The sequence below is a fragment of the Octopus sinensis genome, linkage group LG3 (genome assembly GCF_006345805.1).
Source record: "Octopus sinensis linkage group LG3, ASM634580v1, whole genome shotgun sequence".
Lineage (NCBI taxonomy): Eukaryota > Metazoa > Mollusca > Cephalopoda > Octopoda > Octopodidae > Octopus > Octopus sinensis.
This window is the reverse complement of record NC_042999.1, coordinates 155,222,113-155,242,112: the sequence shown is the minus strand read 5'-3', so window position 1 is coordinate 155,242,112 and position 20,000 is coordinate 155,222,113. Positions and strand designations below refer to the sequence as shown.

At 32.7% G+C, this 20,000-nt stretch overlaps 1 protein-coding gene across 2 annotated transcripts in view; it reads right to left on the bottom strand.

Annotated features, from left to right (window-relative positions):
- LOC115209782 overlaps positions 1 to 20,000 on the bottom strand; it is a 217,152-nt gene that overhangs the window by 106,023 nt on the left and 91,129 nt on the right. For both annotated transcript variants that reach the window (XM_029778300.2, XM_036501510.1), the window contains 3 exons: positions 18,482 to 18,589; positions 5,952 to 6,071; positions 1,086 to 1,189 (listed from right to left, as the gene is read on the bottom strand). In XM_029778300.2, coding sequence (XP_029634160.1) covers positions 1,086 to 1,189; positions 5,952 to 6,071; positions 18,482 to 18,589 — 332 coding nt within the window. The remainder of the gene's footprint in view (positions 1 to 1,085; positions 1,190 to 5,951; positions 6,072 to 18,481; positions 18,590 to 20,000) is intronic.

Sequence of the window (20,000 nt, the reverse complement as noted above, 5' to 3'; positions counted from 1 at the left end):
GAAATAAATTAAAGCAAACCTCCCTCAATTCCCACTCCACTGTTGCTTTTCCCCCTTCTCTCATACGCATCACTAAGCCAACCCAGTCGGGATTCGTAAGTTACTTGGCAATAACGCGAGAAAAGTACCCAATAGTGCTGGTAGCGCAAAAAAGTATCCTGCATACACTATAAAATGGTTGATGTTAGAAAGGATATCTAACCGCAAAAACGATGCTAATGCATACAGTGAAGTACGATGTTGTTCTTGAATCTCTTGTTACCTATTTCTTTACTGCCCAGAAGGGGCTACACACAGAGGGGACAAACAAGGACAGACAAACGGATTAAGTCGATTATATCGACCCCATGTGTAACTGGTACTTATTTAATCGACCCCGAAAGGATGAAAGGCAAAGTCGACCTCGGCGGAATTTGAACTCAGAACGTAACGACAGACGAAATACCTATTTCTTTATTACCCACAAGGGGCTAAACACAGAGGGGACAAACAAGGACAGACAAACGGATTAAGTCGATTACATCGACTCCAGTGCGTAACTGGTACTTATTTATCGACCCCGAAAGGATGAAAGGCAAAGTCGACCTCGGCGGAATTTGAACTCAGAACGTAACGACAGACGAAATACCTATTTCTTTATTACCCACAAGGGGCTAAACACAGAGGGGACAAACAAGGACAGACACACGGATTAAGTCGATTACATCGACTCCAGTGCGTAACTGGTACTTATTTAATCGACCCCGAAAGGATGAAAGGCAAAGTCGACCTCGGCGGAATTTGAACTCAGAACGCAGCGGCGGACGAAATACCTATTTCTTTACTACCCACAAGGGGCTAAACACAGAGGGGACAAACAAGGACAGGCACACGGATTAAGTCGATTACATCGACTCCAGTGCGTAACTGGTACTTATTTAATCGACCCCGAAAAGATGAAAGGCAAAGTCGACCTCGGCGGAATTTGAACTCAGAACGTAGCAGCAGACGAAATACCGCTAAGGATTTCGCCCGGCGCGCTAACGCTTCTGCCAGCTCGCTGCCTTGCTGGTGGTTATATAACATTAAAAATAAAACACCCTTACCTCAAATGCTTGTATTGGTCCAACATTATCGGGGTCTATCAAATAATGACCTGTTACACTGCTGTTATCTTTGTCCAGTATAGCTTGGCAGTCAGCTGGTGTTGCTGTATATTGAAACCGTTAATAAGAGAATGGAAAATGACCACAATTTTTAAATGACGAGTAATTTTGGAAGTATTCTTATTTCTTTATTACCCACAAGGGGCTAAACATGGAGGGGACAAACAAGGACAGACAGAGGGATTAAGTCGATTACATCGACACCAGTGCGTAACTGGTGCTTAATTTATCGACCCCGAAAGGATGAAAGGCAAAGTCGACCTCGGCGGAATTTGAACTCAGAACGTAACGACAGACGAAATACCTATTTCTTTACTACCCACAAGGGGCTAAACACAGAGGAGACAAACAAGGACAGGTAGACGGATTAAGTCGATTACATCGACCCCAGTGCGTAACTGGTGCTTAATTTATCGACCCCGAAAGGACGAAAGGCAAAGTCGACCTCGGCGGAATTTGAACTCAGAACGTTACGGCAGACGAAATACCTATTTCTTTACTACCCACAAGGGGCTAAACACAGAGGAGACAAACAAGGACAGGCAGACGGATTAAGTCGATTATATCGACCCCAGTGCGCAACTGATACTTAAGTTATCGACCCCGAAAGGATGAAAGGCCAAGTCGACCTCGGCGGAATTTGAACTCAGAACGTAACGGCAGACGAAATACGGCTACGCACTTCGCCCGGCGTGCAAACGATTCTGCCAGCTCGCCGCCTTATTTTTGGAAGTATACTTTTATCACCATGGGTTATACCAGAAAATATGATGTACGTGCAATAATAGTAATTTAACTTTTATCAAATTTTTTGTTGCTCATACAAAATTATTAAATGAATGCTAATTTTCAAAAGAAAAATATTTATTACCTTAAAACTAAGCAAAACAATACTGAAAAGGCAAAAGAGTAAAATAGAACGGGATTACTCTCTGTATGTATGAATGGTGGAGGCACATGACTTTGTGGTTAGGGCAGCGAACTCTCGGACGAGGGAACGAGGGTTCGAATCGCAGGCCGGGCCATGTGTGTGTTTATGAGCGGAACACCTAAGCCCCACGTGGCTTCGGCAGAAGGTATTGGTGAACCTCTGCTGTCTCTTTCACCACAACTTTATCTCACTCTTTCCTCCTGCATCTACCAGCTCACCCACGATGGACTGGCGTCCTGTCCAGGTGGGGAACCTATACGCCAATGAAACCTGGAAACCGGCCCTTAGGAGCCAGGCATGGCTCGAGAAGAAACAAACAACATGTATGAATGAGTCCTGGTAGTAAACGGAAGTAAGCGCAGTGGAGGCACGTGATAAAAATAAGACTACTGACTAATAATAATAATAATAATAATAATCCTTTCTACTATAGGTACAAGTCCTGAAATTTTTTGGGAGGGGGTAGTCGATTACATTGACCCCAGTGTTTCACAGGTACTTATTTCATCGACCCAGAAAGGATAAAAGGCAAAGTCGACCTCGGTGGAATTTGAACTCAGAACGTAGCGACGGGCGAAATGATATTCTTTTCTACTCTAGGCGCAAGATCCGAAATTTTGGGGGGTGGGCCAGTCGATTAGATCGACCCCAGTACGCAATTGGTACTTATTTCATCGACCCAGGAAGGATAAAAGGCAAAGTCGACCTCGGCGGAATTTGAACTCAGAACGTAGCGACGGGCGAAATGATATTCTTTTCTACTCTAGGCACAAGATCCGAAATTTTGGGGAGGGGGCCAGTCGATTAGATCGACCCCAGTACGCAATTGGTACTCAATTTATCGACCCCGGAAGGATGAAAGGCAAATTCGGCGGAATTTGAACTCAGAACGTAACGACGGGTGAAATGACATTAATAATAACTAGCTGGACCCGTGAAAAATTCACGGACAATATGAAGAATGCAAGCTTCTGTAAATTGTGTGCTGGTGCCATAAGAAATGTTTCTATATTGTGACATTTAAAGGTGGCGAGCTGGCAGAATCGTTAGCACGTTCTGAGTTCAAATTCTGTCGTGGTCGACTTTACCTTTCATCCTTTCGGGGTCGATAGAGGTGTAATTTTATAATTAAAACAAATTCAAATACCTATTAGCAACTCCGAAAAGAGTTTCATGCTGTCATCTCTCTCATTTCCTCTCTGTCCTGCTCTGTAGACGCACACACATACACACATACAAGCATTCAAATATATGTATATAAATATTGAGAGAAGATTTTTTTTCTCAATGTGTTAATATTGAGAAAAAAACCTTTTTAGAAAGACACTAACCTTTGTGAAGAGATTTCACAAAATGTATGTAAGCGCACATCTATAAAAGCAAAAGCCACGGACATTTTGTGAAATTGCTTCCCAAAGGTTAGTGTCTTTCGACTTTCTAAAAGGGTTGTTTTTATCAATTTTAACTCTTTGAAAAAAATCTTCTCTCCAAATATAATAACTGTATCAAGGAATTTCAAAACACACACACACACACACACTCTCTCTCTCTCTCTCTCTCTCTCTCTCTCTTCTCTCTCTCTCTCTCTATATATATATATATATATATATATATATATATATATATATATATATCTATATAGGATAACAATTTTCCAAAAAAATTTTTATCACTGTCCAGCATGTTAAAAAATACCTTTAAAGGTTAAATTTATAAACAACTTATAAACAAGGGCATTGGAAATTATTTTTCTTTTGCCCTTGTTTATATGTTATATATATATATATATATATAAATATGGGGAGGGTGTCTTAGTTTTTGCTTACTTATGCACATCAACAAATGAGCTAATTGAACAACTGTGTGGTTAATCTATTTGCAAGAAATAAGAACCAGATCTTTCTCATACTATTAAGGAAAGGGAAAAAATTGAAATACTATTTTTGATTTTGTCCTGCTCTATGAATTTGATTTTGTTTTTAATGTGTTCATCCATTACTTGATACAAGAATATTACCCCCCCCCACCGCCTGTTTCAAATACCGTGTTTTGCGTTACGAGTGCCATCAGTTCTTCGTTCTCCTTTCTGATGAGTACGAAGTTGGGTGTTTTGTGTTGGTGTTGTTTAATTTGTTTGCCTGACTATAGTGGTGATGGTCTTGATGTTTCTGTTATGTCTGTGTGTGCTGTGAGTGTGGTCTCTACAGTTTTAGATGTTTGTGTGAGTGTCTGTTCTTGTTTAGATTGTTTGCGTTCGGGAGATTCTGGAGATAGTGATGGTATTGGTGTTTTGGGGGAGCTGTTTGCGTGGGTGGTGTCTATTTTTTTTTTATAGGAGTCTGTATTTTTTATTGACAGACAAGGTATTAGAGCACCGAAGGCCGGATATAGTAACCTTTAAGAGGGACAAACAAAACTGCTCAATAATTGATGTGGCAGTGCCAGGAGATCAGCATATCATCATGAAAGAAAGAGAAAAGGTTGATAAATATGGAGACCTGAGAATTGGGATCGCTAAGATGTGGCAGCTTCGAGAGTCAAACATAAAGGTTGTCCCTATTGTCATCGGAGTATTGGGTTCAGTACCATCCAATCTGAAGAAGCATCTGGAAACTTTAGAAATACCCTACGATCTAGGGGTATTGTAAAAGTTGACATTACTTGGAACTGCATGCATATTGCATAAAGTACTGTCTGTCTGAGGTCTTTGTTCTGTGACTTGATAAACAAAACTGACCTCCTGGTAGACGCAATATCTGCGATCAACAACCTCACGATATTGTATACTGTGCGACGTCTATAACAACAACAACAACAACAACAACAACAACAACAACAATAATAATGTCCTGATCCAGTACAAGCACATGCCCTCATGGTTTCTGATCTTAAATGATTGGAAGTGTTATCATGTACATTGTTTTGTCTTGGTATAAACGATAGGTTACAGCAAATATTCTGCTCAATAATACAGATTTGCTTGTCAGTTGCTTGACCATAACCAGTTGAGCATGTCCCTTAGTGGCTGACGATATGTGCATCTCCGATTATGAGCAGAAGTAGCGGAGGAGCTTCATAGCCATGTGTTAAGAAGAATTCTTTGGGGGTTTGAATAATTCACCTCTGGAAATATGGGACTTTTGTTCAATATACTTAAACAACCCTTATTCAGGGACCTTTTGAGCGGGATGGGCTACTCGACCAGAAGAAAATTCTAACTGGGCCCCACCTGCAATGTCATGTGCTGTTTATCTTGATATGAGATCACCATGTCGCGCACATATCGTTGTGATGCATGTGCCTAGTGTACCCTTATCAGACGGGTATACTGATGGGTATACTGGGCTTTGAATATTTTACTTCAGTCTCACTTTGATGGCATGCACTGCTCTCTCACTCAATAATGATAATAATAATAGTAATATAATAATAATAATAATAATAATAATAATAATAATAATAATAATAAACACTGTGAAAACAACATCCATTCATAAATTTAATTATTTATCAATTTTTTTATATACATATGTTGCCTGTGAATTTCCTTTTTTATTTTGGGAATGCATACAATGAGCTTCTCTGCCCTTGGTGTACGGAAAACACTCGGCGTGAAACGGAAGAAAACTTGAAGAAAGAAGGAAAAAATACTACTACTACTACTACCACCACCACCACCACCATCTCTACTGCTGCTGCTGCTACTACTACTACTACTACTACTACCACCATCACCACCACCACCACCACCACCACTACTACTACTACTACTACTAATAATAATAATAATAATAATTCCGATGTTATGAATTTTTCTTTTCCAACAGTTTAATCTGCTGCGCGTATATGAAATAGTAATGGTCATATATACTTACATGTACAATTAATGCCATTGCCATTTAGTCCTGGAAAGCAGGTACAGTTGTAAGATCCTTCCAGATTGGTACAGTTGGCCTTCTCATGACAATCATGGACTTCTTCACATTCATTGATGTCTGAAACGAAAAAAAAGAAAAATAAACGCATGCAATAAAATAATGATAATGAGGATGGAGATGTTGCTGCTGCTGGTGATGATGAGGACGACAAAGAAGACGTGGAGGAGGAGGGGTGGACAATTTCTTTATGTGGCACAAGGGTGAGAGATGAGAACACACCACAAGGATATACCAGAGAAAAGGGTTTGTATTTACGCAGAATGATTGAGAAAACATCATCATCATCATCATCATCATGTCGTATATATATATATATATATATATATATATATATATATATATATATAATATATCATATATAATATATATATATGTGTGTGTAGGTCCCGGGTTGAGTCGGGGTTAACCACAGTAAAAGAAATATTCATATTACTTCCTGTAGAAGCTCCTTCTATAAAATAAATATATTATATAATATATATAACTACAAAATTAGAGAATGGAGAAACATACTTAATCAATAAAACATCAACTATCAGATTATACCCAATCAATACTTTAATACACCATTACTATCAGCACAAGGCATTATACAAAATATACAGAAAGAGTAAATAGACAAGAGATATTAGTATAAAATTTCAAATATAATATGAATTAAATCAAATCTGACAGCTGTTTCGGCAGTGAGGGCAGTCATACCTCATTTCAACCTATAAGCCATAAAGGCAGGTATAAATGAGGCATTACAAGGATGCCCCACGGCCTCTTCAGAGAATTAAATTTATTGAATAATATTATCCCATGGTGGGGGTTGAATTTTCAACCCCTATCTCATTTTATATATATATAGATATATATATATATTATAGGTAGTATATATATATACTATATATATATTATAATAAAATAAAATTAGGGAATATATCCAATTTACAGGGAAAAAAAATCAGATTTAGGATTAAATCCAATTTTATAGTAAAATATTATAAAATATTATTTGAGACAAAACCACTATTTTGCAAAACAAACAAGGAAAGACTTAATCAATACATAAAATTTAATAAATAGTCAAAAAAACCGCCACTACAATCGTTTCTTGTCTTGATCGACAATCTTCAGGTGGACTTCCAATCTAAAAATCAAAATTTTAAAATATAAAAATAATACTTTTAAATAATTAAAGTATAAATGAAAAAATATAAGTATATAATCCATATATAACCTATATATAATCCATATCGAAAATATAGACTAATTACCACGAATTCCCTAAAAAAACCATGATAAAACAAAACTCTAAAAACATATAACGATAAAATCTCCCTTTGCTAAACTCTATAACAACCTATAAAGTAAACCCCCTAACCTAAACATTCACACAACAAACACACACATAAACCACAGACTCACGACTTATACACATACCTATACTAACTTATAAACCTCAATATACACCAAAACCCACTCCCTCCCCACACAGACAAATTAACACATACATCCCCCAAAACCTAAATAACAAACCCATATACACATTCACACACAAACACACACTCACACGCAAAACACTCACACACAAAAGATACATATACTCCCTCACATATACGCCTATACATACTCACTAAACTCGACATATACAACAATACTTACACACCCACAAAAACATTATATACATTTATGAGCTTTAACTCACCTTAGCATCTCTAACAAACAACTTGCAGTAACCCAATCCCATTCTCTATGCCTACCTCACTACTACACTATTCCATTCACATTCCAAGCAACGCTAGTCCACCACCCGGTTATTCACGTGGCAAAACGAACACCACTCAAAAATTATGAATGAAACAATGTAAAAAAATAACCAACACCTAAAATATACAAAATACCACGAATTACCTAAAAAAAACCATGATAAACCAAAACTCATAAAAGCATATAACGATAAAATCTCCCTTTGCTAAACCCTATAACAAACTTATATAGCAATCCCCCTAACCTAAACATTCACACACAAAAACCCACACGTAAACCACAGACCCAAGACTTATACACAAACCTATACTAACTTATAAACCTCAATATACACCAAAAACCACTCCCCCTCCCCACCAGACAAATAACACATACATCCCAAATCCTAAATAACAAACCAAATACACATTCACACACAAACACACACACACGCAAAACACACACACACACAACAGATACATATGCTCCCTCACATATACGCATATACATACTCACTAAAACTCGATATATACAACAATATTTACACCCACACTCATACAGATAAATAAATTAATTATACAATTAAAAACTCACAACCAATCTCATATACATAAACACTCTTATGAAAACAACAATAAATACATCGTAATTAACCAGAATATCAAAAATAACATTATGACATAAGGATAAATCAAATACATACTTACAATTCAGTTACAAATTATGAAGTGAAATTAGATTTTTAGCCGTTAAAAAACCAAACAAAATTACGTTACCATGGAAATAACTAATGTAAAAAAAGAATACGCGCCATAGAAAGTAAACGTCATTCATAGTATGAATGGAGAAATATAATAAATGGAACTAAAAACTATTTCCACGTAGCAAACAACGCTACTTAAAAAAAATTTATTATGAATGGATTCTTTAAAAACTATCATGAAAAATCAATTATATACATTATGAGCTTTAGCTCACCCTAGCAACTCTAACAAACAACTTACAGTAACCCATACTCAATGCCTACCTCATTACCACCCTAATCCATTCACAATTCCAAGCAACACTAGTCCACCACTCGGTTACAATTCCCAACTCTACCCATTCATTCACAATTTCAACGACGTTCCCTACAACAACTCTACATATAAGCCTCAACATATACACCGGAGATACACTTACACATCCGTGCGGATGGGTGAGAGTATACATTAAGTGTAGTGATGGGGTTCCATTTCTAAACACATTTGTACCTGTGTGGTAGTCTCCATGTGTATATTCACGCACGGGTATAAATACAGGGGGTACACGCTCACTTCATTTACGTGTACCCCTCACATGTACATATGCATACTATTTTGGCTCGATATATGCAACAATGTAATCGCGCCCGTATGTGTGAGCATTCACTGGTTGTGCAATTCACCCATCTGGGTGTGATTGTGTGTAAACTTATCACTGTGGAGGTCGAGCTTGATACGTATATATTAGTGTGTATTAGGGGTTGTACGTACTAATTATGTTCATGTGCTTCACGCACTTGCGTCCATGTATGGAAGAATATATTGGGATTACTATGTAGGTGTAAATAGGGTATGGGGGAGTTTTGTCATTGTATGGGTGTGGGTTTCATTTGTGATGGTGGTTAGTTGGTGATTATTAGTATGTTCAGTATATTAGGGCTAGTATGTATTATTCAAGTGTGTATAATTGTATACATATAATTGGTGTGAATGGGATTACCCTTTTTTTTTTTTTTTTTTTTTTATTTTTATTTTTATTTTTTTTTATTTTTTAGGGGATGTATGTGTTTATTTATCCATGTGGGGCTGGAGTGGCCGTTAGGTGCATATGCTGAGGCTCACATGCAAACCCAAGTACAACGAATGAAGTGGGCACTTATAATTGTTATGGGTGTGTACTTTATTATAAAAGACAATACCCAAATAAAATCTGTCAATTCAACATACAAATAAAACAAAAAACAAAGGGATCTTAAACATTCACACATACATACAAAACTCAATAAAACACCACTAAATAACACCAAAAACATATAAATATATCCTCAAAATACATATAACAAATGCAAAATAAAATACATAATAAAATAAAATAAATAAAAAATAAAAAAATAAAAAATAAAAAAATCTATATAAAATTATTAAAGTTTTAACGTACCATAAACTGCTAAATTAATATACATTAAAAATGAACTAATTAAAACAAAGAAATATCAATAAAGACTAACTATAATTAAATCCTAGACAACATAACCAAAAATATATCATCTAAACTAATTTAAACTAAACTAAAATAACCTAAAAGGGACTATTATTGCTATTTATCATGAAACTTATTATATAAGTAAAGTAACTTGTGTCTACATTTTATTTTGCGCTCCTCCCCAGTATTAAGTAAATTATCATACTTATAAAATAAAATTTCTTTAAACTCATTAGAGCATAAATAACAACAATTAGCTCCTATATTATATGATTTAGTTTTACAAATTATTTCCCATATTAAACTATAATTAATATTTAGTGATTTAAGACTCCAAATATACTTACTAAGTCCGGTTGAGTTGATTAAGTTTTTATTTTAAAAAGAATTCATATGTTGTGCAATTCTTAGTTTTATTTTTGAGGAAGTAGAACCTATATAAACCGCTTTTGTGTAATTATTATTCTTAAAGTTATATCATGTAATGTAACTATACATTTATACACTACATCGTTAATATCACAATTATTATTTAATATACAATTAGATTTATCTCTACATGTACAATTAATATAAGTCTTATCATTATTAATATTATTATCAAATAATTTCTTTTTATAAAAATTATTCAGTTTATATTTATTAAATGAAGAAATAATGTTACCAACATTATTAGTGGTAGAGTAACCAACTCCAAAATTATTAAAAGAAAATGTTTCTATATTTACGATTATCTCTAATAAATAGTTCTATAACATCTAAACTCTTTAATAATATTCGTTTTACTTGATCTCCATAAGGAACTATTAACCAAATTTATTCTTATTAACCTTATTATTATTATCATTATTATAAATATATTTATAATTCTTTATTTTAATTAAAATTATTATCAGAATTATATCTATGTACAGCATTTAAGGAATTATTAATATTATTAAATTTATCAATATAATTATTATAATAATTATTAAATTTATTTTATTTATATTATTCTTATTTATATTATTATTATTATATTTTTATTATTATTATTATTATTCTTATTTATATTTTTATCATTTTTATTATTTTTTTTTTAATATCTATTATTTATACCACTAAACGTAACAAAATATATATTATTATTAGAAGTATCTCGAAAAAATATCATTAAATCATTATCGCTAATATTATAAAAATTTAATATTCTTATTATTAATGATAAGACTTATATTAATTGTACATTAGAGATAAATCTAATTGTATATTAAATAATAATTGTGATATTAACGATGTAGTGTATAAAAGGTATAGTTACATTACATATAATAACTTTAAGAATAATAATTACACAAAAGCGGTTTATATAGGTTCTACTTCCTCAAAAATAAAACTAAGAATTGCACAACATATGAATTCTTTTAAAAATAAAAATAAAAACTTAATCAACTCAACCGGACTTAGTAAGTATATTTGGAGTCTTAAATCACTAATATTAATTATATTTATATGGGAAATAATTTGTTAAAACTAAATCATATAATATAGGAGCTAATTGTTGTTATTTATGCTCTAATGATTTAAAGAAATTTTATTTTATAAGTATGATAATTTACTTAATACTGGGGAGGAGCGCAAAATAAAATGTAGACACAAGTTACTTTACTTATATAATAATTTCATGATAAATAGCAATAATAGTTCCCTTTTAGGTTATTTTAGTTTAGTTTAAATTAGTTTAGATGATATATTTTTGGTTATGTTGTCTAGGATTTAATTATAGTTTGTCTTATTGATATTTCTTTGTTTTAATTAGTTCATTTTTAATGTATATTAATTTAGCAGTCGTAGTTTATGGTACGTTAAAACTTTAATAATTTATATTAGATTTTTTTATTTTTTTATTTTTATTTTTATTTATTTTATTTTATTATGTATTTTTATTTTGCATTTGTTATTGTATTTTGAGGATATATTTATATGTTTTGGGTGTTATTTAGTGGTGTTTTTATTGAGTTTTGTATGTATGTGTGAATGTTTAAGATCCCTTTGTTTTTTGTTTTTATTTGTATGTTGAATTGACAGATTTTATTTGGGTATTGTCTTTTATAATAAAGTACACACCCATAACAATTATAAGTGCCCACTTCATTCGTTGTATTTGGGTTTGCATGTGAGCCTCAGCATATGCACCTAACGGCCACTCCAGCCCCACATGGATAAATAAACACATACATCCCCTAAAAATAATAAAAAAAAAAAAAATAAAAAATAAAAAAAAAAAAAAAAAAAAAAAGGGAGTAATCCCATTCACACCAATTATATGTATACAATTATACACACTTGAATAATACATACTAGCCCTAATATACTGAACATACTAATAATCATATATATATATATATACACTTTTCTTTTAATTGTTTCGGCCATGTTGGACCATTATATATATATATATATATATATATATATATATATTTGCTTCAGTCAGTTGACTGCGGCCATGCTGCAGCACCGCCTATAGTCGAATAAAACGACCCCTGGACTTATTCTTTGTAAATCTTGTACTTATTCAGTCTGTCTCTTTTGCTGAACCGTTAAGTTACGAGGACGTAAACACACCTCCATCGTTTGTCAAGCGATGGTGGTGGTGGTGGGGGTGGGGGAGAAACACAGACACACAAATCGATCGATCCATCCATCTATCCACATACACACACGCATACACACACACACATACATATACGACGGGCTTTTTCTATCTTTTTCTATCAGTTTCTATCCGCTAAATCCATTCACAAGTCTTTGGTCAGCCCGAGGCCATACTACAAGACACTTTCTCAAGCTTCCACGCTGTGGGACTGAACCCGGAACCAAGTGGTTGGGAAGCAAGTTTCTTACCCCACAGGCACTCCTGCGCTTATATATATATAAATATATATATATATATATAATACATAATTTATTATATAGGAACTTTGTTAGGGTAAGAAAAATTTGGCCAAATAATTAAAACATAAAACTATAGAATAGGATAGAGCATACGCATAATTTAGTAGCACCATCAGTTCCTCCTTTAATAACAGGAAATTAGATTGCTTCTATAATGATAGAAAGATAAATTTGGGTAGTAGTAATTTGCCTCCCTATTACCGTAGAGGCAATAAATCTATTAGTGCGAACGTGAGCAACCCTCACGCTAGTTATAATAGTACTACACCTGTAACGACAAATATTAATCTAATGGATGATACTGCTATCCGCAATAGTAATCCTATTGATAAGAATATCACCAATAATATTAAACATAAACTCTCGTTAAATTTAGGATTAGGTAGTGAAAATAGGTGTAATACTATTAATAGGAATAGGGATACAGGGAATTTTGCCAAGGTTAAATTTCCTCAATCTGTTAATAACTGCAATTGCAGAAACAGGAATCAATGTGTGTTTAGTAATGAATGCCTGAGGAAAGAGGTAGTTTATCAATGCACTGTAAATACACAATATAACATTAGGATGTACATTGGTGCGACTAAAAATAGTATGAAACAACGGCTAAACTATCATAGATATACTTTTAAAAATAAAAATAGGATGAATTCTACGGGGTTAAGTACGTATATTTGGGAACTCAAGAGTAAGAACATAGATTTTAAATTAAACTGGGAAATACTAACTTCTGCACCTGTATACAATAGTAGAAATAAAAAATGCTCTTTATGTATCAATGAAATTTTCTTCATCATCAAAGCTGGCCTACCAATTATTAATGATATTAACGAGCGGAATAAATTTTGCCTTCACAAATTAGCGTATACTTTCTCTAGATTTAAATAGCACCTATTTTGTCTACCAGTAATCTTTTAACATTCCTCTATATAGGATTGTACTATTGGTCTTTATAATTTATAATTTATAATTTTGTATCTCCTTATATATGTTCTATATTGATTGTTTTTGTCCCGGCTTGAAAAATATACTGAAATATATATGTATTTTGATATATACATGATATTCTGATCTTCACGGAGTTTTCCACGGGTGTAGGGTGTATATGCGCATCATATCTTAGGGCGCTGGTTAGGGATTTTGTTATACCAATATGTAAAAAGTGTGGGTCTATATTTAGTATACGTTGTTTATTTTGGATGAGCATATAAGTTTTTGCATGTATTTGTTTGGCAGCCTTATATATTAAGTTTATCTTTGTACTCATCTTAATTTGTATTTTATTTTATTTATCTATTTATCTATATATATATATATATATATTTCTATTTATTTATTTATTTTTTTCTTCTTTCTTTCTTTCTTTCTTTCTTTCTTTATTTTTTATTTATTTATTTATTTATTCATTCATTCTTATTTATTCTTATTTATTTATTTAAAAAAAATTTATTATTATTTTTTATTTTTATTTTTTATTTTTATTATTATTATTTTTATTTATTTATTTATAATTTTTTTCTTTTTCTTTTTTTCTTATCTATTTATTTTTTATTTTCATTTTTTATTTTTACTTTTTTGCTTTTTTAATTTTTATTTATTTATTTATTTATTTATTTATTTATCTATTTATTTATTTATTCATTCATCTTTGGGATTTGTTATACCAATATATGGCTTGGGATTTTGTTATACCAATATGTAACAAATGTGGGTCTATATTTAGTATACGTTGTTTATTTTGGATGAGCATATTCCTATTTATTTATTTATTTATTTTTTATTTTTATTTATTTATTTATTTATTTTTTAAAAATGTTTTATTTATTTTTGTTTTTATTTAAAAAATTTTTTTATTTAATTTAATTTTTTTAAGTAATAGCACTTATTAATTTATAATTAATTTACTTATATTTTAATTAATGGTAATTTCTGTTAACTTATTGTGTATGTATTTATACGTCCTTTGATGGGCAGACATATATTTTGTAATTTAGTAAATATATGTGGATATGTCGAAATGTGTTCATATGTATATGTATGTATATGTATGTTTTTGTATGTATATATATATTCATGGGTGGATATATGTGTATATGTCTTTCTTATACGTATGAGTGCGCAAATGCATACTTAAATATGTATATATGTACATGCGAATGTTTGCAGATACAGTGCATGCGAGTGTATAAATGTTTATGGATATGTGCGGATGTGCGTGTATGTGTGGTGTGTGTGTGTGTTTTGGAAATTCCTTGATACAGTTATTATATTTGGAGAGAAGATTTTTATGGATATATGTGAGTAGATTTGTATGTAAGCATGTGTGTGTGTGTGTGTGGTGTGTGGGCTGGTATCTCTTATGTTGTGATTTGTCTGTGTATGTGCGTGTGGACGCACGTTTGCAAGTGTGCGTGTGTGGATATTTCTTAACAAACCAACCGTAAAGAAGACAATTGTAATTTAAATTTAAATGTACAAGCCAATCATATTTTAGCGTTCGATTCTTAACTATTTCTGAACGTAATACTGTATTTGTGTCACAGTTGAAATTATAAATTTGCACTCGTATGTACATCTATACACCTGTGGAACTTAATATCATGTAAACCAAATGCTTTTATTTCTCAGTTTGTATGTATATGCAGATATTTAATGCTTTGCATGGTACTATAGTACTCTTGTGGTCCTTGGTTTTGCTATTATATTGCTAATAATGTGATCTATATATTGTTTTGCTAGTATTAGTGTTATTAATAATAAGAATAATGATATTGGTAGCATTAGTGGTAATGATAATAGTAATGATGTTAACATTAATGACATTTTGTAAATTAATATAAATTAATATAATGTACTCTTGACTCTGTATATCTGCATTTGGGTATTAATATGTGTATGTTTTTTACATTGTAATATCATAATATTAAGTTAAAAAACTGTAATATTGAATATGGTTTGTATTTCATAATCTCCGAAGAGGCCTTGGGATATTTTTGTAAATGTCTCATTTATAACTACATATTGACCTATCACACATGGCTAATATAAGTAAAATGAGACACCCTTATCTGCATGGCCGAAACAGCTGTAAGATGTAGTTTATATTTATATTTATTTATATTCTCTTATACATATTGTACTTATTGTATCATATTACTCCTTCATGTACACTGTTTTGTTCTATATTATTATGTTTGACCTTAAAGTTTCTTATGTAGTGGTTTAATAAAGTATGTGATTGGGTATTATCTGGTAGTTGATATTTGATTTAGATGTATTTCTCCATTTTCTTATTTTGTATATATATATATATATATATATATATATGTAGACCACCTAGATAGATTTACTATTTCAAGAAGAAACATTGATCGTAGCACAAACATTGATCGTAGATCAAATTGATCGTAAAACAAACATTGATCGTAGAATAAACATTGATCGTAGCACAAACATTGATCGTAGAGCAAACATTGATCGTAGAATAAACATTGATCGTAGCACAAACATTGGTCATAAAACAAACATTGATCGTAGAACAAACATTGATCGTAGAACAAACATTGATCGTAGAACAAACGTTGATCGTAGAGCAAACGTTGATCGTAGATCAAATTGATCGTAAAACAAACATCGATCGTAGATCAAATTGATTGTAGAACAAACATTGATCGTAGAACATTGATCGTAGAACATTGATCGTAGATCAAATTCATCGCAGAACGTTGATCGTAGAACAAACATTGATCGTAGATCAAATTCGAGTCAACGATTTTATATATAACGCCACATCTCCAAACATTTGATCATATATAAATATTACCATGGATCTTAAACATATAAAATATACATATACAAAAAATACTGAAGGTAAAAATATAAATGCGAATAAAAACACAAATATATAGAATGACTTATCAAAATGGTAAATACAATCGATTAAAAATTCTAAAGCGTGTCGTGCTGCTAAAAATCTAAATAAACTAAAATGAAATAATTATCAATCGACTAAAAATTTGTTTTTACTCTCCTCACAAAAAAGAGTACTTCCAAAAAGTTCAATTCGTAATACCATGGTAGGTTAGAGTCCAGGAGCAAAAAGAGTTCCATAAAATCAAGTCAAACACACCTATGGCCATTTCGGGAGTTTACTGCCGCGGTTCGATCACAGTTAAAGTGCATCTATAATATACTACTACTACTACTACTACTACTACTACTACTACTACTACTACTACTACTACTACTACTGCTGCTACTACTACTACTTCTGCTGCTACTGGTTTAAAATTTTGGCACAAGGCCAGAATTTTCTGGGGAGGTGGTAAGCCGAATACACTGACTTCAGTGCTCAACTTATTTTATCGACCCCGAAAGGATGAAAGGTAGTCGACATCGGCGGAATTTGAATTCAGAACGTAAAGACGGACGAAATGCCGTTAAGCATTTTGTCCGGTGCGCTAACGATTCTCCCAACTCGTCGCCTTAATAATAATAATAATAATAATAATAATAATAATAATAATAATAATAATAATAATAATAATAAATAATAATAATAATAATATAATAATAATAATAATAATAATAATAATAATAATATAATAATAATAATAATAATAATATAATAATAATAATAATAATAATAATAATAATAATAATAATAATAATAATAATAATAATAATAATAATAATAATAATAATAATAATAATAATAAATGTATCTGTCAAGACCTACCAAAAGCTGAGCAAGTATAAAGATCTTGAAATAGAAATTGGCGAAATGTGGAACCTCAAGACTAAAATAATACCTGTTGTCATAGGTGCCCTAGGAATGATAGCAAAAGGGGCTGATTCCTACCTAGCTCAGATACCAGGAAACCCCAAAATGGCAGAAATAGTGCTCATGGGAACTGGCCATATCCTACGCAAAATACTGTCATGATGGGTATATTGGGTTTTGTGTATTTGTACCCCAGTGTCACTTAGATGGCATGCATTGCTCTCCTACACACTACTACTACTACTACTACTACTACTACTACTACTACTACTAATAATAATAATACTAATAATAATAATAATAATAATAACAGCAATCATTTCTAGTAAAGGCACAAGGGTTTGAAATTTTGGGAGAGGGGACTAGCCGATTACATCGACCTCAGTGTTTCACTGGTACTTAATTTATAGACTCGAAAGCATCATAGGCATAGTCGACCTCGGCGGAATTTGAACTCAGAACGTAACAACGGACAAAATGCAGCGAAGCATTTTGAAAGGCGCGCTAACGATTCTACCAGCTAGTCGCCAAAATAGCCATAACAACAAAACTACAACAACAACAACAACAATAATCTTTACTATAGGTACGAGACCCGAAATTTTTGGGAGAGGTTTAGTCGATTAGATCGATACCAGTACGCAACTGGTACTTTATTTATCGACCCCGAAATGATGAAAGGTGGAATTTGAACTCATGATGTAAGTCGGACGAAATACCACTAAGCGTTTTGTTCGGCTTGCTAACGATTCTGCCAATAATAAACTGATTAAAGATCTGATATATTTACCGATACAAAGTTCTCCACTTTCTCTGAAACCAGGTTGGCATTGGCATCGCTGAGTATCCATATTGCAAAAACTGTTATTCGCACAGTTTCTGTCATCAATACATGTTTCTGTGGAGTAAAATGGGAAAAAAATATTTAGTGGAAAATACTTCAGAACGGCAATAAAAACAAAATTAGAACTTTCGATGTAAAGAAACCTTATATATGATTGCGATGCACTGCTATGATGGTATGGGTGTGTGTTTGTGTGTGTGTGTGTGGGGGGGGTGTTTATCGCTTTTGTTTTACTTGTTTCAGTCATGAGATTGCGGCCATGCCGCAGCACCGCATTGAATAATTTTAGCGGCGGAGAACAATAACAAAATAACAAAAGATCTTCAAAGCAGATATTTACATCTCAAATTATATCAATTTTTTGAAACACTCTGTATGTATATATATATAGGAAAGGAAAAATTATAAGGCAGGATGCTAAATTGAAAGTAAATTTTAATAAAAATTGGTGTATGAAAAATTAAAAAAGAAAAAATAATAAATCAAACTGGTTTTCATTGCAAGGCAAATTTTCAGGATTTGGAAGGGGAAAAATTTTTTTTTAAATTGAGGAAGGGGAAATCCCGTTAAGTATTTTGTTTGACGTGTCAACGATTCTACCACCAAAATAGGAACAAAAACAATGTCTTCGGCCAAGAACCAATGTTAATCTTCAGTTTCGACGATGAAGATTCAGGTGTTCAATAAATGGAATTACCATTTAAGTGGCTGCCTTCATAACTTGTTCCATTGTTAACCCTCTGCTTTGATAATTTTTTGTTCTTCACCACGTTTCCTTTGGTTGGCCACATCTTCTTGCCTTGTGGAACCAGGAAAAAGAAGACAATGCTCTCAAGGAAGCTTTCAGTGTTAGAAGGTGGAATGATCTTGCTGTCGCCTCAAGTTCCACAAGGCACAACAAGAACCGAATGAATTAATGATTATTCTACCGACATGAGAAATACTGAAGCAGAACCAGCGCAACTCAATGTGTGACAAGGTCGTAACTTTGAATTACAGGCGCAATCAACATGGTGGGCTTACAAAGAATTTCCGCTTATCCAGTATCACTCATAACGGTTGCATCGATCAGAGCCTACAAAAAAACTACGTTTGTCTAAGATGTCACACGGTGGGATCAAACCCGGGACCTCGTGAAGGCAAAGTAAACGTCTTAACCATTCAGCCGCAAAAGCTACCATATTAATATAATAGATTAAACTGGCAGGATTGTTAGCACAACAGAGAAATTGCTTAGCGGCATTTCGTCTGTCTTTATGTTCCGAGTTCAAATCCCAGCGAAGTCGACTTTGCTTTTTCATCCTATCGGGGTCGAAATTCTAGCTTTGTGCCAAGATGTGAAACTAATGTTAATCCTTTCTACTATAGACACAAGGTCTGAAATTTATGGGAAGGTGTTAAGTCGATTACATCGACCCCAGTACGGAACTGGTACTTAATTTATCGACCCTGAAAGGATAAAAAG